Consider the following 27651-nt stretch of genomic DNA (forward strand, 5'->3'; position numbering starts at 1 on the left):
CAGTGCGGTGTCAACTGTCAGCCCATGTGGCGTGGCCATAGAGCATGGTAGACATTTAAATGAAAGAGGTAGGGAGGCAAAGCAGAGAGAGTCATTTTTTTTGGGCAAGCCTAGATAATCGCAAAGGGTTAGTTCGTCCCATGTCACCGGGAGCCTAGGCACACACAGATTTTGGGATACCGAGTGGAATATAGGTCAGCTCAGGCTCTCCTGACACTGAATGTACATTTATTCAAAGTACTGTAGAACCATCGTTCAACTACTGCGACTGGTAAGCAACTTAATATGTATTTTGTGTATTTGTCCTAGTTTGTAGTGTGAACTCACTGAACTGATATGGGAAGTAGGTATTCAACAATAAGAATGATTGGTTGTTGTAAACGAATACGATCAATATAGCTTGATTTCTGCCTAATGATACATTTAGCCCTAGTATTTAATCTGATATATTCAGGGAACGTTTTATTTACTCAACTGGCTAGCTGGCTGTGATGCGTTATTCGTCTTTAAATGAGGACCTAGCTTGCTACATTAGCTAGCATAGCCAGCTAGGGAATTATTTGACTGTCGCAGATAAATTGTCTTAAGCGATCATCTTTTGCAGTGTTTTAACTGGTCTTGTGAAACCAGAATCTAAACACACGCAACGACCTAGTCATCTCTTCGGACTGATACAGATAACGGCCAAGTAGCCAGCTAGCTGTAATTCGCAGTTATTTCGTCTTCACGGTAGTATCCGAGATGGCTAGTTAGCCCCTATATGCGCCGACGCCCCCTAGCGGGCCCGCGGGCGGGCCCAAATGGACATACTCTAAGAATAATCAATTTTATCAAGTAATTTATTTAAGTACAGTACATTTTATCAACATAACATTTCTTAGGACTAATACAAGTACCTGCCTACCGATTTTCAGCCGTCTACATGTATCCGTTCGCCAGAAATTGTACGCTGAAATCATCGTGTTTTTCGGGTAAGATTTCCACAAAAACGTGCCTGCCCTTTTAAGTTGCCTTTTAAAACATTATTCCGGTATAAGAAGTTCAGATTTTGTCATAGAAAATTCAATTACTATCAAAACAACTGCGTGACATATTTAAACGGTATACGGAGTGTTAAAGTTCTTTAACTGCGTGCTTACTTCTTTGCGTAAAAGCGACATTTTTGTGCCGGTTCGGTTCCTTCGTAAATTTATTTATTTTATTTTGTTCCCAAGATTTATTAAGTTCAATAAATCAAATACAGAATAAAATCCAACAATATATATACTTAATTTTAAACTTTAAAAGTCTTTTAAAAGTCCAGGACATTAAAATACCACGGCCCACCCATGTACCAATTACATGGGGGTATATCGTTAAAAGTCCATGTAAAAAGTGAGTGATAAAATGTCCATTAAAAGATCATTTCTCGGCCAGGCTGCGCCTGGACAACCGAGTAAAACAACAATAAAACTGTTAAAACGGCCTCTCCATAAAAAGACAGAAATAAGAACACCACTAAAAAGCTAAAAGGCTAAGTGCCTACGCTAAAACAGCAGATCTATGTTAGTTAAAACGGGCACACAAACCAAAACATTAAAAAACCCACAATAGAAAAGTGTTAATTTGTTAATAAAAAACACACAAAATAAAACACTTATTAATAAAAAACCAGACCTACAGATTCCACTTAAAACAATGTTCACCTATTGTGTATCTCTATCATGGTGGTTAAAACAATAAAATACGGTGGTCCGTTGGGACCACCGGATGGAGCAGAGTCTCAGCTAAGTTTAAAACCTTTTTCAACTAAAACCCTAAAAGACTCCGGGGGGCCTACAGCTCGAAGAGGCCCTTCCACCTCTCCTTCGCCGCGTGGTAGCCCCACCGGATGATGTCATGCTCCATCCTAAATTTTAAATCCGCACAAACCTTTTTATATAATCCCCAGGTGTCCAGGCGTGTCCCTTTTTGGATGAGGCTGGTCCTCGCATTCCATAGTTCTTTTTTGGTAATGCTCACCAGCTTCCATATCCGGGGCGCGAAGGATGGCCTGGTATCCTGGGGCCACCCCCATGTAACCTTCTAAAAGGTCAATGTAAACTGCGGGTCTAATGTCCTGCACAGGTCGGCTGCTTTGCCCCAGACATACCGCGCATACCCACAGTCCCAAAACACATGTCGGAGAGTTTCTTCCCCGACACAGTTGGGTCTTGGGCAGCGCGGGTGCCTGGTGAGCCCGTGCCTGTACGGAACATCCCTGACTGGCAGCTTGCCACGCACACACCGCCAATTCAGGTCCTGCGGCCGGTTGTCTAAATCTTTCAGCTGTACTCTGGATCAAGTGTCCTCGTCTAGGCCCACAACCGTGCGAGTCCCCCGTGCCTCGAGCACAATGTTGTAAAGTAACCTGTGCTTGGCGAGGGCCTCGGGCCGCAGACCCGCGGGAAGCGACTTGCTCCATCTCACCATGTGGTCATAGTGCTCCGGCAGCGTCTCAGCCTTGGGGCCGGAATTGGAGCACGTTCTTACCACTTTACGCAATGGCCAGGACAGCCACAACCGAATAAAATACTGATGGGGGTGCTCGAGGGGAGCAGCCAACCGTGCACAGAGCTGTGCAAAGAACAGGCAGTCCAGCTTGAGAGGGAAGTCAGGGACATCCCTCCCACCCTTGTCCTTTCCCAGGTACATAACTTCCCTCTTAACATACTCATACTTGCCCCCCCAGACGAGATTATAAACGTCCTTAGTTAAGCCTCGCCACATGGTGCGAGGCATAGGGTACACATGAGCCAAGTAGAGCAGTGAGGGAAGCACATCGACCTTCAATGCTAATACCTTACCAAGGAAGGACAGGGACCTGGCCTTCCACAGCCCCAACTTTTTCCCGGGCAAGGGCCAACCTCTCTTTCCAGTTTACCCGGGCAGCCCCTTCAGATGTGAAGTGGACCCCCAAGATTTTCAAGGGCCTGTCGCTGGTGGGCTTGCCCTCCTATACCTCCTATACCTCCAGCAGCCGAAGTATTTGGCAACCGACTTGCCAAGGTTTAGTGCGGCACCGGAAGCTTTTCCGAACACCTGCACCATGTCCAAGGCGCGCCTGAGCGACTGGTCCGAGCATACGAACAATGTAGTGTCATCTGCATACTGAGCCAGCTTTACCACAGCACCTCCACCCCCCGGGAGGGGGAGACCATCTATTTCCGGGTGGGCCCTTATGGCGGCCGCAAGTGGCTCGATGTAGCGCGCGTAGAGGAGGGGAGAAAGAGGACATCCCTGTCTAACTCCCGTCACTCCAGGGACTAGTTCGCTGAGGTGACCGTTGATGGAGAAACAGCTTCCCACCCCAGCGTACAATGTCTTAAACCACCTTAAGAAAAAGGGCCCAAACCCTAGCTTCATCAACACCCTCTCCAGGAAGCAGTGGTCCACCCAGTCAAACGCCTTCTCCTGGTCTAAGCTCACAAGCGCCAGAGGGACATTTCTGTCCTCAACCCAGGAGATGGCTTCCCTGATTAAATGGAGGTTCCAGGTTGCCGATCTCCCTGGGACCCCACAGGTCTGGTCACTGTGAACCAAAAGTGACACGGCTCTTTTCAGACATTCGGTCAGGGCCTTTGCGAAGATTTTTACGTCTACGCAAAGCATGGTCAGGGGCCTCCAATTGGCGAGATCAGTAGGATCGCCCTTCTTGTATAACAAGGAGAGTGCCCCGGACCGCATGCTCTCAGCGAGCAAACCCTGCCGGGGCACATCCTCGGCTACCTCCACGATCTCTGGCCCTAGGACATCCCAAAATGTAGAGTAAAACTCTACAGGGAGTCCATCCAGGCCAGGGACCTTACGCCGGTTCATTTTGCCAAGTACCCCCGTCAACTCTGCCAGAGTAAAGGGGGCCTCTAAGCTATCCCGGGTGGTGCTCGGAAGGCAAACATTAAAATTTGCCAAAAACTGCTCCCCTACTTCAAAGTCTGTACTTCTTTTATTAAAAAGATTCGGATAAAAATCATATGCAACCTCCATCATCCGGGCCGGGTCCGAACAGGTGGGGCCTTCCGAGTCTTTGAGCGATGTAAAACGTCACTCTTGGCGAGCCTGCCGGACCCTTTGAAAAAAGGATGCTGTGCAGCGCTCGTCCTCCTCAGCCAGCTGCAACCTGGCATTAAACAGGAGGGCTGCCGCCGACCTCTCGTGCAGGACCCTGAGTTCGTCCTTAAGGGTCTGCACTCTAGCGAGGTCTAGCTCCCCTCCGTTATTCCAATCAGCGTATTCTATTTTTAGGTGCCTCTCCACATCCCGGACTCGACCCAGCCTTTCGGCCTTGCGCCGGCAGCAATAGTGCGTAGATAGAGCACGGGTCCACTCTTTCACGTGCTCCCACCATGCCGCGGGAGAGGCATAACCTTCTTTGCAGCCTCGCCAGACTGCAAAGTGGTCTCTGAACAGAGATTGGAACTCTGCTTCCTCCAAGACCTGCACGTAAAGCTTCCGATAACCCCTGCCTACTGCAGGTGCGTTAATGGAAGCACTGGCCTCTACCACCAAGTGGTCAGAGAACCAGCGTGGGGTCAAGGAGGCCTTCTTAAAAAGCACAGAGGGTGACGCCAAGATGTAATCTAGGCGGCTTGATGCCCCTCGACTGTTATGCCAGGTATGGCCTGGATCTCTGGGGTTGCATTTCTTAAAACCGTCAGTCAGGCTGAAATCGTGGACCAGCTTTCTAAAACGTTTCCAGCTGACATCTGCACGCCCTTCCAAGAAAACATTAAAATCACCTGCCAAAAAAAGGTGTCTATTCGTGACACAGGACGGGAACGGTGCATCAAAAAAAGCAATTTGGGACGAGGCCTCTACCGGAGCATAGGCACAAATTGCCCTAAGGTGTTGGCCTCTCCAGGTGATGTCCACCCCCATCGCCCTCCCCGGCACGATAGTGTCGTCCCCCAACAGGATTTCCACGCCTGAAGAGTGGACAGCACCCACGCTCCAGTAGGCCTTACCTTTCTTCCAATGCTGGGAAAAAAGAGCCTCATCCCTCTGGTCCCTCAGGTGAACTTCTTGCAAACAAGAGATTGCTGAAGGGGTCGATGCCAAGTCCTGGAATACTGCTGCCCTCTTTCTTGCGTTCTGGAGCCCTCTGATGTTAGAAGTTAAAATAGTAAAATCTACCATGAATAAAAGAGAAGGAGAGAACACGTTAAAACAGTAAAACATTCTAAAAATCAACTAAAAATCCACATTGTCCGTAGTCTCCTCTAAGAATGGGGTCTCGTTGGGTGACCCCTCCCTGCCCCCATATGTAGTGGGTGGTGGGGGCGTATCATCCTCCACCAATCTGCTGTAATCATCTGCCTTGGGGGCAAGGGAGGAGTCTGGAGCTTGGGAGGGCTCCTCATGGGGTGCTGCCGCTGAGGGGGGGCCCGCCTTCATCCTTTTCTCTTTATCCCGCTGGGCCTTCTCCCTCTTCCTTTTGGCCTTTCCGCTGGGAGGGGCAGGGGGTGCCTCCAAAGACCGAGGGGGCTGGCCCAGGGCCAGGGACCTTACCTCTGCCAGTGAGGATGTCATGAGGGCTGCGGGGGGGGAATCCTCGTCTTCCCCCGGGGCGGGTCGTCTCCTCTACAGACTCCAGTTCCTCCCCCTCGGGGTTTTCATTGTTCGAGGCCACACTCCCGCCCCCTACCAGTGCCATAGCGTAAGATTTAACCTTTCCAGGGCAGGAGTGTGCCAAATGTCCCTCCCCCCCACACGCCCTACACCGGCGGGGATTCTTACAGTTTTTAGCCTGGTGCCCCGGCCCCATGTAGTTCCTGCATACGGAATCCTGGCACCCCTCAGCCAAGTGACCGTAGTGCTGGCACCCCCTGCAGAAGGCGGGCTGCCCCCTAAAGAACAAGTATCCCCTATTCCCAGCACATGTAAAATATGCGGGGGGGGGGGGAACACCTCCTTCCCTTCACTGTTCTTTGCAAACTTCATTAAAAACTGGCAGCACCCATTCCAAATCCCTAGCTCATCCCAAACCATTTGCTCTCCCAGGAGGACCTCCCCGTACCTAGCCAAAAACATCCGCACCTCTGCTGCCGAAACTTGGGGGTTAAAGAAATGGATGGTGACCATCCGCCGGTCACCGTCCCATAGGGGCTCGATCCCAGCGGATGGTCACCCATTCTTCCCTCCAGCTCCAGGACTTTCTTATAGGCGGCATCACTCGCCATAGTCACGTCGTAAAAGTGCTGCGCACCATTGCGCTGAGCACAAATTAAGGCCCCAGGGTGGAGCCCGAAACAGCCGATCAGTACCTCCCGTATGAAGGGGACCCGCTCAGTAAAGCGGGTCCCATCCTCCGGGTCCCTCCAGCGGAACCGGGCCGTATTGAGCAGGCCTCCGCCTGCCCTCAGACCCAGTCCCGCCAGGGAGGTCCTGGCAGCTGTCGGGGTCTCTGCTGGCGCCTCTACTGCCTGCGCCGTGCGGCGAGGAGCCGCCCCATTGCCATCCACGGCCATCTCTGGCCGGTCCCGGAGTCGGAGCTGAAGCTGGTCCCCCACGCCGGCAGCTGCCTCTGTGCTGGGAGGTCCTCCCCCTGCTGGCCAAGTTGGGATCGTCCTCCTTGTCGTCGGGATGAGCCGGGGCTTTAAAACAAAATGTAAAAAACACCCTAAAATACTAAAAATCAAATAAAACAATAAAAGAGACCAAGGGATCACATGCGGCGATGGAGGACAAGTCTCCCGGGTCTGCACCTAAGATCACCCTTGGCCTCACTAAAACTATAAAAAAAAAAGGCCCAAGCGCAGCAGCGTTCTCCACAAGCGTAAAATCTGTAAAATCCACAACTGATAAGAACAGATACTACACTTGATCTTAGCCAAAAGGCCAAGAAGCGATTCCTTCGAAAAATACCCAAACTATGCAAGCCTTTGGTTGACTGAAAAAGCATGCTACTGACGTAAAACTGTTCCTGAATAGAGCATTAGACCCCCCTTTTCTACTCTATATTGATTTTTATTGTCTGTTGCAGCACCATTGTTTTGGAGTGACAACAATTCACACCTATGTGTGAAACGAGAAGGGGAGGGAGGGTGACTAACATTTACTTCCAGGTGTTTCCAAGAGTTTCCAGGGCAAGCTGCTTGATTGGCAGCAGTTTCATCAAATAGAGGAGGCTTAGATGAAAACGTAGACCCCTCACTTGCATTGTTTAGTCATCCCTTTAATATTTAAAGGTATGCGCACAGTATACTGTCAGTGCTTCCGTGTTGTTAGCAGATAGCATAGCGCATCGGTTTGGCGCTGTTTGGCGAAACCATAAGATTGATTTGATGATTTTGCCAATATGTTTGGACATCATGGAAAGGAAGAGGCTTATTTTAGCTGAAGTTTATGTGGAATTGTTTGAGTGCTGCTAGGATGGACTAGTTTGACCGCTAACATCGATTAGCTTAGCTGCTATCATAGAATAGCTAAGATGTTTGCATATCAAATCACTGGATGTTTCCATTCACTGCTGGAAATTCGTAATCCTGCTACAAATCATAAGTATAAATGATAAAGTATACTATTTCTTTACAGTATTACAGTATTAGCTAGTATAGTAGTAGTAGTAGCTAGTACAGTATTTCCCATAATGATGCCAACAGTGATGCTAAGAATCCAATATTGTTGTGGAACTTACTAAAGTAACTTATGTTTTGGCAAAATGAAACATGCAAAGTTGATATATAGTGACTAATGACTTAGTTTGCATTGGAGAGATTATTGGACCCTTTGGAGAAGTGTAGGACACCTAGTGGAAAACATTGTGTAGATATTTGGTCATTTCATGTATATGCTCAAAACTGTTCCATTTATTACACAAGACCCTGGTGAATCAGAGAATGCAGAGTATGAGTGAAAATCAATCTCCAGCATCAACAGACTATGCTATGTGTACAATTTCAGATACCTACTGTTAAAGTGAACAAGTACAAATCATTCAAAAATGAGCTTAAAACTGCCAGTGCGTAAAGGGGCTCTAGCTAGACCCTCCCTCAGCTGGCTAAGGACTAAATGATGCCGTTTTCCTGAATAACCATTGCCCCTGAAGCACGCCCTCCTGAAGAAAGATTCATCATCTTTCCAGCCTGTAGTCTTTTAGATTGTGCTTGCTTGTAGTGTGCATATGTAATATATGTTTGAATGGCCACAGCTGGTTTGTATAAACGCCGTCAGGATAGTTCATCAACTGCTAATGTAGCCTGAGTTAACCAGCTAACAGGTGTAATGCATATATACGGTTTTCATTACGAACTCTGTTAACCAGCTAACAGGTAATGCAGTTACACTGTCTCCATCACGAACACTATCAGTTACTAAAAGCAGGCAAGCATGGTGTCCTCTTATGATTTTGCATGGGGATTTTCCTCTTCATGTGATGGTTTGACTGAATTATTGGGCTTTTGGAGACTGCTGGTTTAGTTGGCCTCAAAGGTCAAGCCACTTTTATCACTCCAGGGTCACTCAAGTCAGGTCAAGTTCAGTGGCCTTCACTCAGCTATATAGGTTAGATAGCTTGTAGACGTAACGAAACGACCATGATGCAACAAACTACAATATACACGCATGTTGCACAGAACTACATGAGTACAAATGTTTGAGAAAGAAGGGACGTGCGTTGTACCGGTGCTGCCTGGTCGTGCACGTTTTGTCGTGTTCCGGTGTTCAATAGGTGGTAGCTCAGTGGTTAATGTGCTTGACTTTTAAGCTTGACAAAAGCTTGTGGGTTCAAGCCCCCCCACTGCCAAGTTGCCACCATTGGGCCCCTGAACAAGGCCCTTAACCCTCAATTGCTCAAGTTGTACTCGGTTATAATTGTAAGTCGCTTTAAATAAAAGCGACTGCTAAATACCATAAATGTTATCAAATCCCAGTGAAACATGTTGCTACAGGGCTGGAACGGATATGGTCATGTTGCCCAGTTAGATTTTTTTTCTTTTTGTAAACTAAGCACAGTTCAATTAATTGTTTTCTATTACTTTAAAACCCTAGTTCAATGCTATAGGGAGACGGTGATGCTAAATATTTTAGATCTGGGTCAGGTTTAATTGTTCTTTCAATCTGCTCTGGCCTGAGTGCTGAGGTAGTGGGTTGCGTTTAAAAATAAAAGCAGTGCAATTTACCATTTAGTTTTACATACATGGGTTTCCACTTTTGGTCATTGCATATTTTGTGTTCTTGTTCCGACCTACCAAGTTAAATTACTGTTTAAATTTTCAAGTAAAATAATTCTTATTCTAATTACAGTATTACAGAGCCATGAAATGACTCCCCCCCCCCCCCTTACTTGGTATTCACATTTGTAATGCTATAGACTGTAGGACTGTAAGAATGTAATGACTGTAAGAACTATGTGTGTTGACAGCACTACATCTCACAGTCCTTCACATGCATTCCTGCATTGACAAACTTATATGTGAATACCTGTTTGGCAGGTACCTGCCTGTTTCTATAGTAACAAACAATACTAACCTAATGACCATATCCAATACAGCCTAACACAAGTATGCTGCAGGGTTACACTGTAAATAAGTGACTGAGAATTGTTGCTTTTGAGAATGGAACATTTTGCCTTTTGCTGAATGTAATTATCTGAAAGTCCTCTCAAACATATATCCCACAAAAAATTGAGAGGGCCAAAGTAGCGCAATGCTTTATGTGATGAGATTACATAAAGATTTCTTTTAAGTTGAATTTTGTCTTTGGCTACATGTAAGCTGCTGCCTTTTTATGGACTAGTACACACAGTTTACAGCTGCAAGGAATTCTCTCCAACAAGGAAGTTTTTCCCAGTCAGAAGAGAATTACCCTTGCCGGCTACAATATCTCATTCATGCACAACTGAATGGGTTGTGAAATCAGTCCTTGTCATTTGCGCTAAAAATGCGTCAAAAAGAAAATGCATGTTTGCTCATTCATGTGCATTTTCTTTCAGGAAAGCGCCACTAGTAGGTTTATCTGCTCTGAAAGGTTGCATCTAGACATTTCTTTACTTCACAGCTGAGAGACTCCCATATTGTGCACTTGGTTGTTCTTTTATACTTTTAAACTACCTATATGCTGTAGATGTACAAAAAGAGGAGCAACATTACTGTTGTGGTGTTTACTTTCCTTGTTGAGGAAGGACTGTTCAGTTTCCCAGACCTGAAATAAGCCTGAACTGCATTTTTTAAAATTTATTTTTTTTAATGATTTTCCCCATTTTACCACATCCATTCAATTCATTCAGGGTTTGTTAATTAGCTGATGTCTCAAGTCAGGTGAAATTGTGCTTGGAAAAATACTAAATAGTCTAGTGTATGGTTACTCAAAGAATCAGGACTGGTAAATCCAGGCTGTCCGTGGATAAGTTGCTCCCTCAAGGACTGGCTGTACCTCAGAGGGGTGCAGAACAGAGGGATACTTTGTGCCCAATGTGGTGCTAGGGTGCACCTCGTAGTAAGCAGGAATCTCCTGCTTTTTGGATGGCAGCTATAGGGATGGAGCTCTTGTGAATGCATTGATCCCGGAAACGGCGAGCGAAGCCTGCAGTCCTCCAGGCTCCTCCTGCAGTGCCCTCCACCCACTGCACATTCTTAATGTCATGTCTGCTCTCTGACTGCTCTCGTTACTTTCTGTCCGGACCCACAGAAACTCTCACCCTCTCGTCATGGAGGAGATCGTCATAGCTGGAATTTCGGGTCGGCTTCCCGAGTCGAACAATTTGGAAGAATTTTGGCAGAACCTTTTTAATGGTGTCGACATGGTCACAGAGGATGACAGAAGATGGAAGCCAGGTATCCTACACAGTCCCATAAGCATACCCACATCTTTTGCCAATTAACGGGTGAATTTTACAGACCTGCTTTAAACCTTTAAAAGTGGCATGCTTTGGATTTTGAGTGAGTGACTTGATTTCAGTAGATGAAGAGATGTTCAACTTTGGTCCCCCTCTCTGGTCTCTTTGGTCTGCTGCTTTCATTGCCTGCCTGCTGACACGGCATCGTCTGAACAGATTTCTCTCTCTCTCTCTCTCTCTCTCTCTCTCTCTCTCTCTCTCTCTCTCTGGCACACTGCAAATGTTCGTTCATGTGCTACAAGCACCAGCAGGCTCGAGGCACAGAGGACCGAGTCACAGCTTTTGATAAATAGGAAATCTTGTGGGGGTTTTCTCCCTCCCCCATTTCAATCAGTAACCCTCATGCATATCCTGCTTTCCCACTTAGGTCTGTACGGGCTTCCCCGCAGAAATGGAAAACTCAAAGAAATAGACAGATTTGACGCAGGCTTCTTTGGCGTTCATCCCAAACAGGCCCATACCATGGATCCACAGCTGAGGCTTATCCTAGAGATATCATACGAGGCCATCGTTGATGGAGGTCAGCGGTCCGGCAAGCTTGAGCATGAAACATTCAAAATGAGTAGACCGATTTATTTAGAAAAGTGTGGTAACTGAAAAGTAGAATTCAGTAGCTCAACAGCACTAAAACTTAATTCCGAAAGCACCATCTCATCAGAAATGGCGTGTATGGGCGAGTGCAAGGACGCCTGACTGCTGACGGTACGCTCTGTCCTGGCAGGCATAAACCCAGTGGCCATGCGTGGCACTAAGACTGGCGTGTACATCCGCGTGAGTGGTTCTGAGGCAGGTGAGGCCTTCAGTAAAGACCCAGAGGAGCTGCTGGGATACAGCATGACGGGCTGCCAGCGTGCCATGTTCGCCAACCGCCTGTCTTACTACTTTGACTTCAATGGTATGCAAACGTTCTGTCATTTCTAGCCTTTGTTATTAATTCTTCTTCTATGTCTTTGTAAAGCACTTTGAATAGCCACTGTGTATGAAAGGCGCTATACTAATAAACTTGTCTTGCATGATGAAGAAACTCTAGCTTCTCTCCAAGAGCAAGCTTTTTTTGCTCAATCTATTTTAAGCTGTTTGATATTTATTTATGTAAAACATTGTTCATAGTGCATTTATACTTCATTTCATGTTTTGTTTTTTAAATTGCCTTATTTTGTTGTGACATCATGCAAAGAGCATTTAGGAAGTGAATATTAGGCTAATGCCTCACCACTATTCCCTACTCTTTCATAATAGCTGAGTCATTTCATCTATGCATGAAATGTGATCTACTGCATAAATTTTGACACTGTGCCCAAGATGTTGACTGTGTACTTGTATATTATGAGTGTTTGTTGTGTCTTTTTTTAGGCCCCAGCACAGCTATTGACACGGCATGCTCCTCCAGCCTCCTGGCTCTGGAAAATGCCTTTAATGCTATTCGCCACGGCCAGTGTGATGCAGCCCTTGTGGGTGGAGTCAACCTGCTGCTCAAGCCCAATACCTCAGTGCAGTTCATGAAACTGGGCATGCTCAGTCCGGATGGAACCTGCAAGTCTTTTGACTCGTCCGGTGATTTTGCTATTATTATTGATGTCACATTCACGCTATATGAAATTTACTCCACTGTAGGTCTGCTGTAACATCTTTTCTTTTAAATGTTTTTTTTTTTTTTTTTTACTGGGTATCACAGCAATTTTCATATACTAAAATTTTGTTTATATTTTGGATGGATATAGAGTTAAGGTGTGCGGCAAAAGCTATAAAGTTTTAAACTTTTTTTTTTGTTGTTGTTTTGTTTTTTTTCTGCCTCAGGAAATGGTTATTGTCGCTCAGAAGCTGCTGTGGCTGTTCTACTGACTAAGAAGTCCATGGCCAAGAGGGTATACGCCACTGTGCTCAACGCTGGCAACAATACGGATGGCTACAAAGAGCAAGGTGTTAAGCCCGGTGCAACTATCTTCTCATTTCATATTGCTTTCCTGTCTGTGCCAGATTTATCCAAACTCCTCATGTAGTGGGGAAGTATGTCAAACTGTTCCACTACCTTGTTCTTAGAAGTAGAGCTGTGATGCCAGATTACTGTAATGGAGAACAGTGACCTGGTTCTTCTGGGTATTTGAGGCTGTGCCCTTTCCCCCAGTGCCCCGTGGCACACACTCCTCCCAGCGTGTGTTTCTAATCGTCCTGCTGAAATGCGAGGAAGGGCAGGCATGCTTGGAGCTGTGCAGGTCTGCTCTCCAGGCTGCTGCTCAGGTGTTGTGTGCAGCAGGCAGGTCTTCTGGCAGCTCTTCCCATATGTACGCTGCTAAAGGGACCTATGCAAAATGTTTTGTGCTTTATAACTTATAGGTTATCCATACATTTCTTATAGTTAAATTTCCTTTTATAGTACCATTTTGAGGGGTGGGTGTGTGTATGGCAGAGGTATTTGATGGTGTGTTGTCCTTTTGTCCAGGTGTGACATTTCCGTCTGGGGACATGCAGCAACGCCTGGTCCGCTCCCTCTACCAGGAAGTTAACGTCTCACCTGAGCAGGTTGAGTACATTGAGGCCCATGGCACTGGCACCAAGGTGACTACATGAGCATACGCGCACACACATGCATGTATGCATGCGCAAACACACCCAACTGTTCACCCATGCAAGACACATTATGTTGTTCACTTAGGTTGGGGACCCACAAGAAGTGAACGGTATCGTCAGCGTCTTCTGCCAGTCACAGCGGGAACCTCTGCTTATTGGCTCCACCAAGTCCAACATGGGCCATCCTGAGCCTGCCTCCGGCCTGGCCGCCCTCGCCAAGGTGAGTCTGACCGCGTCATCAGGTGCTTTCTGTCACCCACTGCCTGTGTGCATTACCCTTCAACTTTTCCCTGTGGAGCAGTTGTCCTCGACTCTGACCCCTCCACTCCGTGTTCCAGGTGATCTTGTCCCTGGAGCATGGCATGTGGGCGCCCAACATTCACTTCCACGAGCCCAACCCCGATATCCCGGCACTGAGAGACGGACGCGTCAGCGTGGTCGTCGAGCCCGTCCCCGTCCGTGGCGGCATCGTGGGCATCAACTCCTTTGGCTTCGGGGGCTCAAACGTGCACATGATCCTGCGCCCGCCAGGACGTGGGCACCCCCTGCCATCCTTACCCCCCTCTGTGCTCAGGCTGGTGCAGGCATGCGGGCGCACTGAGGAGGCCACTGCCTCTCTCCTGAAGAAGGCACAGGAGTGCAGCCAGGATGCGGCCTTCCTGGCCCTGCTGAATGATGTGTCTGCGGCCCCGACCGCGAGCATGCCCTACAGGGGCTACACGCTGATGGGGGCCCAGGGGGAGGTGACCGAGGTCCAGCAAGCTCAGGCCACGCCCAGGCCCCTCTGGTACATCTGCTCTGGTGAGTGAAGGCTTCAGCACCCATTTGTTAAACTACTAAGCTTTGCCAGATAGTAGACATTTAAACGTAGGCTGCAGTTTTAACAGCCAAGTTTTTCGGGGACTCCCCCAGGTATGGGGGCGCAGTGGGCTGGCATGGGCCGCAGCCTGATGCGGCTGCAGGACTTCTGTGACTCCATCCTTCGCTCGGACGAGGCTCTGCGGGACACAGGGCTGTGCGTGTCGCGCCTCCTCCTGGAGGCTGACGAGAACACCTTCGAGGACACGGTGCATGCCTTTGTGGGCCTCGCCGCCATTCAGGTCAGGGTTCCCCAGTGCCGTGCACGTGCTGGACTGGCATTGTTAAAGCAAAGCCCTAGCATTGCCACATAGTGCCTTGCAGTAACTTTCTTTGAAATCTAAGCTCTAGATAATTCTGAGTGTAGTATTTCACAATCCTTTTTTCACCAACCCTGTTTGCATAGCAGTGACTATGTTTTCTGCAGATATTGAACATGCCTACCTGTTACGACCAATTCCACCAACCATTTATATCCCTCAGACTTTTCTGTTTACCTTAAAGGTGATGGTTGCATGTTTCTCCAGATAGCGCAAATAGATATGCTGCGGAGACTGGGCCTGCAGCCGCAAGGCATCGTGGGCCACTCCGTGGGCGAGCCGGCGTGCGGCTACGCCGACGGCTCCCTCGGCCAGAGCGAGGTCATCCTGGCGGCCTACTGGAGAGGCAGATGCATCAAAGAAGCCAACCTACCAGCAGGGGCCATGGCCGCAGTGGGTAAGACGGCCTGCCCGTCACCGTTAAAGCCATGATCGTCAGGAGGCACGAGACCTCCTCTGCTAGGCCGTCGTTCTTTTAGTGCTGAACTTGACTCCTCCCTCCCCACCCAGGTCTCACCTGGGAGGAGTGCAAGGCCCAGTGTCCTCAGGGGGTGGTCCCAGCCTGCCACAATTCGGAGGACACGGTCACGGTTTCCGGGCCACAGGTGGAGTTCACCTCCCTCATTCGCCGTCTTCCTTTCATTATTCAGAGCTGTCTCCTGCAGTAACAGAATTAACAATTAATAAGAGGGCGTTTTTGCTGTGTTCGTCTGTGTGTAGGAGGCTGTCAGCAAGTTTGTGGCCCAGCTGAAGGAGAGCGGCGTGTTTGCCAAAGAGGTGCGCAGTGCAGGTGTCGCATTCCACTCCTATTACATGGCCTCTATAGCACCTGCATTGTTGGCAGCACTGCAGAAGGTGAGCCTACGTTACGAGCCTACACAGACGCACACAGGGGACGTGCACGGATGCGTTCTCCTTTTTCTGTCTTGCTCACGGTGTCTTTTTGTTTTTTTGTCATTGCATGCGCGCAGGTGATCAAAAGCCCACGTCCCCGCTCGGCGCGCTGGATCAGCACATCCATCCCCCAGGCCGAGTGGGAGAGCCCGCTGGCCCTCTACTCCTCGGCCGAGTACCACGTCAACAACCTGGTGAGCCCCGTGCTCTTCCAGGAGGGCCTGAGCCTCGTGCCCGACAACGCCGTGGTGGTGGAGATAGCGCCGCATGCCCTGCTGCAGGTCAGCCAGCGAGAGGGGGCACATGCTTTGAACGCATCAAGAGAATTAATTCCGCATGTGCTCACATGTATACTTACTGAATGTACTCTGGCTCCCCCTACAGGCCATTCTGAGGCGTAGCCTCAAGCCCACTTGTTCTATTCTGCCTTTAATGAAGAGGGGACATGCCAACAACCAAGAGTTCTTCTTCTCTCAGATAGGCAAGATTTACATGAATGGGTCAGTAGTGACTTTGGTGTACAGGCATGTCTTGTATGAACTCGGAAATGTTCTGATCTGTTTTAGTCACCATTTCATGCAAACATTTGGTTGGCTCGCAGTATTAACGTGGACAGTAACCGGCTCCATCCTGTGGAGTACCCTGTACCAGTGGGGACCCCTCTCATCTCCCCTCTTATCCAGTGGGACCACTCCCAAACCTGGGACGTGCCCAAGGTGGAGGACTTCCCAGCAGGCTCTGGGGGTTCCACCTCAGCCACAGTTTACAACATTGGTGAGAAGATCCTTCTTTTTTTTTTTCAATGTTGAATCAAACTATATTATGCTGTCACACCTACTGATATTAAAAAAATCAGTTCGTCCTTGAAGAAAGGAGTCCGTTGATCAGAAGGTCGCAGACATGCTCGTCGTTGCCAGTGACTGAACTATGCTGGTCGTCAACAGCAACTAAGACCAGACTCTCCTTTTCCATCTGGTTTTTCTTCCCACCCATCTCCTCTGTGCAGACACAAATCCCGAATCCCCAGACTACTACGTGATTGGCCACTGTATTGACGGAAGGGTCCTGTACCCAGCCACGGGATACCTGGTGCTGGCATGGAGAACACTGATGAGGAGTCTGGGCACAGTTATGGAACACACCCCAGTCACGTTTGAGGACGTCACTATCCACAGAGCCACCATTCTGCCCAGGACTGGTGAGAGTCCCACTGCGTCCCCTACAGTACAGATTTCATATTGTGCATATGTGCATCTCCCACTGACAGTAATTAATTAATCTAGGCTCAGTATGTCAAGTTGATCTTATTTTGTATAAAAATAAAACATACAAGCATATTTGACTGCAACCTGATCACTTTGCTACATTCCACAAAAGGATCTGTCCAGTTGGAGGTTGGACTCATGCCTGCCACAAACCGCTTTGAGGTGTCCGAGAATGGCAACTTGGCAGTCAGTGGTAAGTTAGAACCCTCTTAGCCAAATCTCCTGTATGGACCACCACATGAACCAGCACATGTTCTAGTTCAGCACCTGAGCCATGAGCGATTAATGCCGCCGTGCTTGTGTGCGTGTTGTCTCCTGCTCCTGACTGCCCCAGGTAAGGTGAACGTGCTGGAGGAAAAGGCACTGGACTCCTTCCTGTCTCAGATGGCCGAACCTGTGAGCTTGGAGGTGGAGGAAGCCAAACCTCTCGAAGCCGGAGATGTCTACAAAGAGCTACGTCTGCGCGGCTACGACTACGGCAAAACCTTCCAGGGCATTCTGGAGTCCAGCAGTGCCGGTGAACACCCCAGTTCTCATGCAGCATACTGAGAACTGCACAGCCATAGCACATGCTTCTGACTTGACTCCGTGCCGGGGAGTTTTGTGTAAGCCAAGACCTGACCCCTGGTCTGGTTTTTAGGGGATCATGGGAAGCTACAGTGGACGGGGAACTGGGTGACATTTTTGGACACCATGCTGCAGATGATCGTGTTGGGCCTGTCTGGCCGCAGCCTGCGTCTGCCCACCCGGATCCGCTCGGTGTGCGTAGACCCCACGCTGCACGAGAAGAAGGTTCAGGACTACTCAGGGGATCGCAAAGGTACAGTGTTCACTGCCTTCTGGCGTCCCCAACTTGGTTATGCTATTGCTGCAATTGAAACTGCTGTTTTACATGTATAGAAATTAAGGTCCATGTCGGCAAAGTCTCAACTTTCTCCCTTCTTCTCTTTAGCTGTTGATGTCCACCTCAACCGCTGCCTGGACCACATTAAGGCCGGCGGCGTTCAAATCTGTGGCCTCCATGCCACCGTTGCACCCCGTCGCCAGCAGCAACAGAGCCCTCCCACTCTGGAGGAGCTTGTCTTTGTACCCTATGTGGAGACTGAGTACCTGGGATCTGATGGGAAGCTGCAAGAACAGCTAAGATGCTGCAAAAGCAAGTCACGTCCCTCTCACACTCTGACTATTGAGTACAAATGAAAGGATGTGTGGTACCTATGTGTGAGATTTCACTTTAATAGTTGTTAACTTTTTAAGGGGTTTATGGTGGAGATTTTAGATTTGCATGTATTACTGCCTTCAGCTGTCACAGATGATGATTAGCCATTCTCTGGGTCATCTCTTCAACAGGTCTGATTAACCATGTCCAGAAGAAACTGGCCAGCCAGGGTGTGAAGATCTCCATCCCAGGGCTGGAGGGTGCGTCGGAGGGCGAGCGCGTCGGCTCGGGGGCGGAGGGCGGCCTCCCGCGGCTGCTCGCTGGCCTGTGCGCTCTGGAGCTGAACGGGAACCTGCGCTCGGAGCTGAAGCAGGCTGTGCAGAAGGAGCGGGACTACCTGCTCCAGGACCCGCTCCTCAACGGCCTGTTGGACTCGCATGCCCTGCGCCACTGCCTGGACACGGCCCTGGAGAACAGCGCCGCGGGCAAGCTCAAAGTCCTGGAGGTGCAGTGAACTGTGTGACTCTTGACTAACGAAAACGGATTGAGTGTAGAGCCAGCGTGTCCGGTATCTTTTAGCCCCAAAGTTATTACATTTATTATTCAAATAAATGCTTAAATGGTGTAAATTTGTTTTGGTGCATTTGTAGATAGTCTTCCCTAATAGCTAAAGAAGGATGAGATATAACCTCAATAATTTAATATTGTCATAATGGAAAAATATTTATTTTATTTTATATCTAATTTTTTAAAAAAGCATAAGCTCATTTAGCCAGTACATTTTCTTTTGTGCACTGACATGTGACTAAAATAAACCTCCAACGAGTTCAATGCAGAGCATCTTCCAGGGTCCTTGCTGTGTTGAGCTGGTGCCTGACCTTTTAACCCTCTCTCGTCAGGCCCTCTCCAGCGTCGGCCACGTGTTCTCCCGTGCCGTCGGCCTCCTCAACATCCAGCCCATGCTGCGACTGGACTACACGGCCTCGGACATCACCCCGGACCTGCTGGCCCCCCTGCAGAGCTCCCTGGAGGAGAAGGGCATCTCCAGCGCCCAGTGGGACCCCGAGCAGGGGCCAGCCGCAGGGGCCCTGGCCGCCGCTGACCTGGTGGTGTGCAACTGTGCGGCAGCAGGGCCGGTGGCGAGCCCAGGTGCACTGCTGGACAACCTGGCCTCTGCTGCCAGGGAGGGGGGCTTTGTGCTGCTCCACACCCTCCTGAAGGGAGACCCGCTGGGCGAGATGGTCGCGTTCCTCACCTCTCTGGACAGCCAGAGTAGACTGCTGACTCAGGTATGGGAAAGAGCCTCTCAGTGCTCTTTCAATGGCCAGACACGGATGGACCGCCTGCAGTTGTTTTATATGTGCTGTGTATCTTGGTATTCCATACATTTTTCACTTTCTTTCCTGTGTTTTTCTGTTTTGGTTCTGCTAATTTGTGTTTGCTCTTCGTTCCTCTTGCATGTGTGCTGTGACTGTGTGCATGTGCAGGCAGAATGGGAGAAGCTGTTTGAACAGTCCTCTCTTAACCTGGTGATGCTTAAGAAATCCTTCTATGGTTCCGTCCTCTTTCTCGGACGCAGACAGACCCCTGAGAAGCGGCCTATGGCCGTGCCCGTAGATTCCACTGACTACACATGGGTAGAGTCACTAAAGGTGAGTTGTGGTGTCTGTAAACTGTTGCTCTTATTTAAAGACATAGTAAAGCTTGGTGCACAGTATGTATGCAAGTTATCTGCAATGTCCAGGGGGCCAAGCAAAATGTTGCAACTCTAAAACACGATCCCCCGAATTTTAAATGTTCCTTCTCTTGTTTTCCGCTCATTTTTTTTTCATCTTCTGTCAGAGCACGCTGGCCGAGGAATCCGATAAGCCAGTGTGGCTGACTGCCACCCAAGGCCATAATGGAGTGGTGGGTATGGTCAACTGCCTCAGACAGGAACCCGGCGGCAGCCGCGTTCGGTTAGTTCGTTACTTCTCGCTGCACAGAGCTGTGGAATGTTGGCAGTAATATTTCAATCTCATTACCAGGCTCGTTGTATAAAAGAAGCTGAATGCAACACATTAGGTTAAAGATTAATGGTGCGTTGAACACGCGTCCCTTAGCTGTCCTTGGGGTCCTTTTTTTTTTTTTCTTCTCTCCAGGTGTGCTTTCGTGTCTAATCTGAAGAAGTCCTCCACCGCTCCCTCGCTGCAGCTTACCCACAAGGACATGCAGGCGGTTCTGCAGAAAGACCTCACTATGAATGTGTACCGGGACGGCCAGTGGGGGGCGTTCCGGCACCAGCTGCTCGCACAAGGTACGCCGCCACTGTCCCTTTCTTACCAGCAGGACTTCTGGTGACGCGCGTCCGACCCGCCCGTGAGCGCACGTGTGCTGTGGGCGGTTGCCAGCTGGTTGTTGACAACGGTCTGACTCGGTGCCATAGGTCTGCGCGAGGAGCCGACGGAGCAGGCCTACGTGAACGTGCTGACCCGTGGTGACCTGGCATCGCTGCGCTGGATCGCCTCGCCTCTGCGTCACTTTGTCGCCTCGAGCCCCAGCGTGCAGCTCTGCTGCGTCCACTACGCCTCCCTCAACTTCAGAGACATTATGCTGGCCACGGGGAAACTGCCACCAGACGCCATTCCCGGTAGCTAGCTCCTCCTTTACCACTCTACTAAGAGCTGGAGCTGGTGTAGTACCTGAACAGAAGGAACACGCGCACTTGAGTGGGTTTAGTTGGAGTTTCTGCCTGATGCTTAAAATCCGCCGCCCCCCCCCCCGTCCGCATCCATATTTGTCACAATATTGTGTGCATCAGGCACGGTGAACTGAGCCCAAATATCCTTTCTCAATTTCTGCGTGCAGGTGACATAGCGCTACAGCACTGCATGCTGGGAATGGAGTTCTCTGGCCGAGATCCCAGCGGACGCCGTGTGATGGGCTTGCTGCCGGCTAAAGGACTGGCCACTGTCGTGGATGCAGACCGTCGCTTCCTCTGGGACGTCCCGTCCAGCTGGTAAGGCTCTTGGCAAATGACTGCAACACCCACATGCGAGAGAGAGCGATTCAAACAGGGATTCCATAGCCTATAATCTTCCATGCAGAGAGCAATTCCATAGCCTAGAATCCACTTGTAATCTGAGGCAAAATATGAAGATGTTTTCTACTGTCTGATGAGAATTATGACCTCCTACTAATAGAAGCTGTGGCATTCTGTCTGCGTCTGTGTTGTTTGCGTGCAGGAGTCTGGAACAGGCCGCCTCTGTGCCTGTGGTCTACGCTACTGCGTATTACTCCATGGTGGTGCGCGGGCGTCTGCGGCCTGGCGAGAGCGTGCTCATCCACTCTGGTTCCGGAGGAGTGGGCCAGGCTGCCATCGGCATTGCGCTTAGCATGCACTGCAGGGTGCTCACCACCGTGGGTGAGAGCCATCTCCGCACACGCCCACACGTGCCTGCACGTCTCTGCCTGATTTGCTGGTAATGGGCCGGTCAGGGTGGCTTTGACGCACTTCTGGGGTTCCGCAGGTTCCAAAGAGAAGAGGGCCTACCTGCAGGAGCGGTTCCCTCAGCTCACGGCCGAATCCTTTGCTAACTCAAGAGACGCGTCTTTTGAGCAGCATGTGCTGAAGCACACACAAGGCAGAGGTATGCCCTGCTGTGTTTAGATATGACCAATCGCTCAGGGATCAGTCGTGTTGATTGGATCATTGGTTATTGCTTAGTTGAGTAATCTGTGCTGTTTTGGACTGGGCCCAGGCGTCGATGTGGTTCTGAACTCCTTGGCTGAGGAGAAGCTGCAGGCAAGCTTGCGCTGTTTGGCCAGGCATGGGCGCTTCCTGGAGATCGGCAAATACGATCTGTCAAACAACACCCCTCTAGGTGAGCGCTACAGTCCATCCAGTTGGGCACTCCAAGCTAGAACGGTGCAGTGTACGCCATCGATGGCCCTGTTCCAAATCTAACTTGGACCGTTTCAAATGTGAATGTCTGCGGAAAGGGATGGTGTAATGGAAAATTCTGAGTCATGTTTTCCACGGAACGCTGCGGTTGGCCAACCCTACTCTGTGGCCCCGTGTCAGGCATGGCTCTGTTCCTGAAGAACGTGGCCTTCCATGGCATTCTGTTGGACGCCCTGTTTGAGGAGGGCAACCGCGAGTGGGAGGAGGTGTCGGAGCTGCTGAAGAAGGGCATAGCCGACGGAGTGGTCCAGCCTCTCCGCACCACTGTGTTCAAGAGGGACCGGGTGGAGGACGCCTTCCGCTACATGGCGCAGGGCAAGCACATCGGCAAGGTGTTGCTGCAGGTGAGAACTGCTCCATCCTGCTGCCGCCTTAAATGTGAAGCTGCACGGGATGGTCGGTCGGTCTGTCTCTGTCGAATTCTGCTTCACCACCTGGTTGGTTGTCACGCGACCCCCCCCCCCCACGCACACACTCGCTCCCTTTTCTCAGGTGCGCTCGGAGGAGGAGCCTGGTAGCAGTTCTGCAGCTGCTCCCCTTGCCCTGCCAGCCATCTGCCGAACCTTCTGCCCTGCCTCACACTCCTACATCATCACGGCGGGCCTGGGAGGCTTCGGCCTAGAGCTAGCCCACTGGCTGGTGGAAAGAGGCGCCCGCAAGCTGGTGCTCACCTCGCGCTCGGGCATCCGGAATGGTAACTGCCCTCTATGGCCAGCCCCACACCAGCCAAGGCCTAACAAGTTTAGCTGCTATTTCATTATAGGATCATCAATGTTCATTCTATTGTAGAAAATCTAGCTATTCTCCCCTCTTGGCTTGTGTTGTCTTTCATGAGCAACTGGCTATAAAATGGTTATGTGCTTGAAATAGGTTATCAGGCTAAGCGTGTTCGAGATTGGCAGGCTATGGGCGTCCAGGTCCTAGTGTCCACCAGCGACGTCAGCACCCAAGAAGGGGCAGAGCGCCTCATAACTGAAGCCTGCCGATTGGGCCCTGTGGGTGGCATCTTCCACCTTGCCATGGTAATGCCCCCCATCCATGTCTTTATTTTCAGGGACAAGAGAATTTCACTGATGTGAGCAAAATGATTCCTATACTGTGTTCCCCATGCTTGTGTAGGTTTTGAAAGATGGCATGCTTGAGAATCTGACACCAGAGCAGTTTATTGAGGTCAACAAGCCTAAATATGATGGAACCCTGCACTTGGAAAGGTAAGTGCTGTCATTTCACACTTTACGAATTGGCTACCAACATAACGCTTTGAGCTAATGGCTAATTGACTGATTCCCCTCCACAGAGTGACGAGACATCAGTGTCCTGAGCTGCAGCACTTTGTGGTGTTCTCTTCAGTCAGCTGTGGCCGCGGCAACGCTGGACAGAGCAACTACGGCTTCGCCAACTCCACCATGGAGCGTGTGTGTGAACAGCGGCAGCTCGACCGCCTGCCCGGCCTGGCCATCCAGTGGGGCGCCATTGGCGACGTAGGCGTGGTCTTGGAGACCATGGGCGGGAACGACGCGGTGATCGGTGGCACGCTGCCCCAGCGCATGGCCTCCTGCCTGGAAGTGCTGGACCGCTTCCTGTGCCAGCATCGGCCGGTGGTGTCCAGCTTTGTGCTGGCAGAGAGGGTGCAGGTGGCGAAGGGAGATGGCAGCGGGCAGAGGGACCTGGTGGAGGCCGTGGCTCACATCCTGGGTAAGGGGCTCCGGCCTGGGCTCTGCTGACCCTTCACGACTGTTGGCATGTGTGAGGTTGCACTTGGCAGAGAATGACACTGCAGGGCTGTGTCGATCTATCTATCTTTGCTGCTCATAACCCTCTGCATTCAAAACCACACCCGTCCTTTGCTCAGGTGTGCGCGATGTAAGCGGCCTGAATGCTGACACCTCATTGGCTGACCTGGGCCTGGACTCGCTCATGGGCGTGGAGGTAAGGCAGACACTGGAGAGGGACTATGACATCGTCATGGCAATGAGAGACATCCGCCAACTCACCATCAACAAGCTGCGTGAACTTTCCTGCAAGTCAGGAGGAGTTGAGGGTGAGTGTGCGTGCACTAGCGCGTGTGGTCAAGTGCGTGTGTATGCAATTCCTGAAAGGGACATGGCGAGACATTTAGAAATGTCCCTTTCCCCTCACGTCCACCCAGAAGCCAGGGCGGGGCTAGCGAAGCGGCCCGGTGCGCAGGCGCTCCAGGGGCCAGACCTGAGCCTGATGCTGGTGAACCCGGACGGCCCCACCGTGATGCGGCTGAACGAAGTGCAGAGTGCGGAGAGGCCACTGTTCCTCGTCCACCCCATAGAGGGCTCCGTCGCCGCCTTCCACGCACTCTCCACCAAACTGAGCGTGCCTTGCTACGGCCTGCAGTGCACCAAAGGTACAGCAGTAGAACAGGCTCCACCCTGCAGAGAGGGAGCCCTACTGCAGCAACCGCTCAGTTAAAAGAACTGTGTGAGCATATGCTGAAGTACTGGGGGGGAATCTCCACTGTAACGGATAATGTTATTTGGCTTTTAGGTTACTTTTTTGGGTTTAAAGGGTTTGAACTAATCAATTTCTGTGTGTAGCTGCTCCATTGGACAGTATTCAGAGCCTGGCTGCCTACTATGTGGAGTGTGTGAAGCGGGTGCAACCGGAGGGGCCATATCGTATCTCTGGCTACTCCTTTGGTGCATGCGTGGCTTTTGAGATGTGCTCCCAGCTGCAGCAGAGCCAGTGCGCTGTCGACTACCTCTTTCTCTTCGATGGCTCCCATTCGTATGTGGCGGCATATACGCAGGTTGGCATGCATATAGTCTTCTGTTCGTTTCCTGTGTAAACACGCACTATGCATTGTAACAGTCTAAAGCTTTGTTTGTACTGTGCGTCATGCTGACAGAGCTACAGGGCCAAGCTGACCCCAGGCAACAAGTCTGAGGCAGAGACCGTGGCTTTGTGTGCCTTCGTCCAGCAGTTCACCAGCATAGAGTACAACAAGGTAACCGTTAGGGGTATTCACTGCTCAGGCCTTTTACTGCTTTAACCAGGGAAACGTGTTTGGATGCCGGTTATCCCAGTTCATGTTTTCCCCTGTTAGTACTGAGCAGTAGCTTTAAAAAAAAAAAAAAAAAAAAAAAGCACAAAATGCAATACTGGCACTTTCACAGCATGATTCCTTATGAAGCTGTGCCTTTATCAGCTTTTTAAAATGGTCAGAAACCATTAAAGCAGACTGTCTCCTTATATTTATTTGTTATATATTGAATTGAACCCACCAGTCCTTCATAATAAAATACTCTTGGCAGTACTCTTAGTACATAATCTCTACATAAATTTCTTCATCTCTGCTTCTCTGTATGTGTCTCAGCTCTTGGAGACGTTGTTACCTATGACAGACCTGGAGGCTCGAGTGAGCCAGGCGGTGGATCTCATCACCTCCACTCGCGAGAACGTCAATCGTGACTCTCTCCACTTCGCTGCCTCCACGTTCTACTACAAGCTGAAGGCTGCCGACCGCTACGTCCCCACCAGCAAGTACCACGGCAACATCACCTTGCTGAGAGCCAAGATCAGCAGCGACTACAGCGATGGCTTGGGGGCCGACTACAAACTACATGAGGTATGCATACGATGGGAGCTCATGTGCTAATGCCAAAAGGCAGAATTTTATTCTTTTGGTTTGGATGGAGAACCATTGGTTGAAAAATTGTCACTTTATTTATTTTTATATAATATATGCACAAAATATTTTCATATATGTTATTCCTAGAAGTCCTAAAGACTCTGAAATGCGGGCCGTTTTGTGTGCAGGTGTGTGACGGGAAGGTTTCGGTCCATGTGATTGAGGGTGATCATCGTACTTTCCTGGAAGGAGAGGGATTGGAGTCCATCACGGGCATCATCCACAGCTCGCTGGCAGAGCCCCGTGTTGGCGCCAGAGAGGGTTAAAGCCCAACCCTTTGCCTAATGCACTTTCCCAGGGCAGGTCACACCCTCCTGTCAGCAGGGACTAGGATGTCTGGCCTAGCTCACTCTTAACCCGTATAACCCTCCTCTCTGATGAATAATACTTTTTTCAAGTCATTCTCTTCCTCACCATGAGGTGTGGCGCATGGTCATTATTTTGCTGGAGCAAAACGATATCTAACAAAAAGGTTTAAACATTTTGTCTTTATTTGATCTTATTTTTGTTTGTTTTTTTGTGGAGCAAAAACTGTTACTGTATTGAATCTTAAGAAAGCTGGCAAGATGCTCCATAGTGGAAATCAATAGAGCTTAGAAAAGGTGTGAGTGACACTGGGTAGTGCCTAGATAATACAATCTCCTCTCTACTAAAGATGATGAAGCTTGAAGCTCTGTTAATGTAGTCCTCTCTTGTCAGGCCACCTCACTAACCTCCTGACCCATATATGTGTGTGTTCTATGCCCTAGAGGCGAACCCCGGCCAGCTCTAATGACACGCACGATACGTGACTGACTGCTCTGCCTCACTGCAGCTTATCAACTAATCAAGAGTCTCATGTACATAGACGAAACCTAGTTACTGTTTCTCACAGTTACCAGTGTTACCACCACCTATTTTTTGATAAACCATGTTTTCTGTAGTTTTAATATTGGTATTTAATGTCTTGCAAAAAAAAATCTGGAACAGTTAAAGAATCACTGGATGTACAAGGGGAACATTTCAGTGCTCCATGGCAGTGTCCAAGCCAAGATAATTTAGAAAATCCTTAAAGAAGAATGGGACCATGGATGGACCAAATATTTGATGTTGTATTTGAGTGTTGACTGAAAGGGAAGGCAGTATTGGTTAAATACACAAATGTTGGGGGGGCTTTTGTTTTAACACACTACAACAAATGCTTCTTCTGTGTTTGGCTATGTAACTGCAAGAAAATAACTACAGGTTTTAACTTGTATTGAGTTTGTGTTCTACTGGAAGACAATCTCGAAATTCCTTCATTCCTCGCAGACTATTACAAAATGCATGTGTTTCCACAATGTTTAGCATCTAATCAATGGCTTGAAATATAAATGTTTTGCCACTACTTACAGCTGAGTGTGCAGGCATTGGTAGATGGACAGTTGTTCTAGTGTAGCATGTGTCTTCTCATCGTGGCCAGGTCCACATGTCTGTGAGAGATGTTGGCTGGCTGGCTTGCTTGCTTGCTTTTACCAATGAAGAATGAGAATGAAGGGTTTTATTTGGTATTGAACTGAAATGCTGAATGAACTGAAATGAGCCCTGATGGTCTCCCTCTCAGTCACAGTGAAAAAGAGCAGCTCTCTGGAGGTGTCTGAGACTCCTGTTCAAGTCTATGACGACCCGGATGCCTTCTTTCATGTTGTGCACAAATTAACTGGATATTCCTTTTGTTTTTTTAGAATATTCAATAGTTTTGTATTACTGTGATTTTGTTCATATGTAATTATTCAAGTATTTATTATACTAGTCCAAATAAAGAGCTGTCACTAACAGGCAGATCCTTGTGCTCCTTTTATGATTCTCTGCAAGAATAAGTCTTAAACTTCTGAAGGATGGAAGTTTATGGATTTAAACCACATTTTGCATGTTCTGTGGGAATGAGTATTAGGAGATTACAAGATTAAAAAAATCTTGAAAAATTGGTTTACAGAAATTGGGAGAATATGGACCCACAACCTCAACTCTCAACAGCCATGGACCAAAAAATGTGGCATTATTTAAGGCGGAATGACCTTCAGTATCAAAATACATCGTCATGAGTACTACAGTAGCTCAATTATTGACAAACCTGATGTAATTAGAAAGTAAAAGTGAGTGAGAAACAGTA

At 49.2% G+C, this 27651-nt stretch overlaps 1 protein-coding gene and 1 pseudogene across 1 annotated transcript; one reads left to right on the forward strand and one right to left on the reverse strand.

Annotated features, from left to right (window-relative positions):
• On the forward strand, positions 1-27320 carry LOC145651291 (fatty acid synthase-like). Its single transcript, XM_081697364.1, has 42 exons — positions 1-271; positions 10645-10790; positions 11220-11372; positions 11574-11747; positions 12206-12406; positions 12650-12772; positions 13293-13408; positions 13506-13640; positions 13759-14221; positions 14333-14520; positions 14806-14995; positions 15109-15203; positions 15319-15453; positions 15570-15773; positions 15877-15992; positions 16094-16266; positions 16499-16690; positions 16870-16950; positions 17092-17274; positions 17398-17577; positions 17710-17913; positions 18108-18421; positions 18816-19205; positions 19404-19568; positions 19759-19874; positions 20058-20212; positions 20342-20545; positions 20764-20914; positions 21141-21319; positions 21426-21545; positions 21657-21779; positions 21980-22203; positions 22352-22553; positions 22730-22881; positions 22979-23070; positions 23157-23554; positions 23712-23900; positions 24009-24236; positions 24427-24638; positions 24738-24836; positions 25206-25457; positions 25649-27320. The coding sequence occupies exons 2-42, from the start codon at positions 10664-10666 to the stop codon at positions 25784-25786; spliced, it is 7536 nt and encodes a 2511-aa protein (XP_081553490.1). The 5' UTR covers positions 1-271; positions 10645-10663; the 3' UTR covers positions 25787-27320.
• On the reverse strand, positions 6698-6867 carry LOC118242450 (U2 spliceosomal RNA; annotated as a pseudogene).
• Positions 27321-27651: the final 331 nt, after the last annotated feature.

Source organism: Electrophorus electricus, chromosome 15, assembly GCF_041902795.1.
Source record: "Electrophorus electricus isolate QZ-2024a chromosome 15, ASM4190279v1, whole genome shotgun sequence".
In the NCBI taxonomy this organism is placed as follows: domain Eukaryota; kingdom Metazoa; phylum Chordata; class Actinopteri; order Gymnotiformes; family Gymnotidae; genus Electrophorus; species Electrophorus electricus.

Coding starts and splice junctions, on each gene's coding strand:
- LOC145651291 (XM_081697364.1), top strand. CDS start 10,664: ATGGAGGAGATCGTCATAGCTGGAATTTCGGGTCGGCTTCCCGAGTCG. Junction 17,914..18,107: donor ACAGCTAAGATGCTGCAAAA/GCAAGTCACGTC, acceptor TCTCTTCAACAG/GTCTGATTAACCATGTCCAG. Junction 20,915..21,140: donor TGGGACGTCCCGTCCAGCTG/GTAAGGCTCTTG, acceptor GTTTGCGTGCAG/GAGTCTGGAACAGGCCGCCT.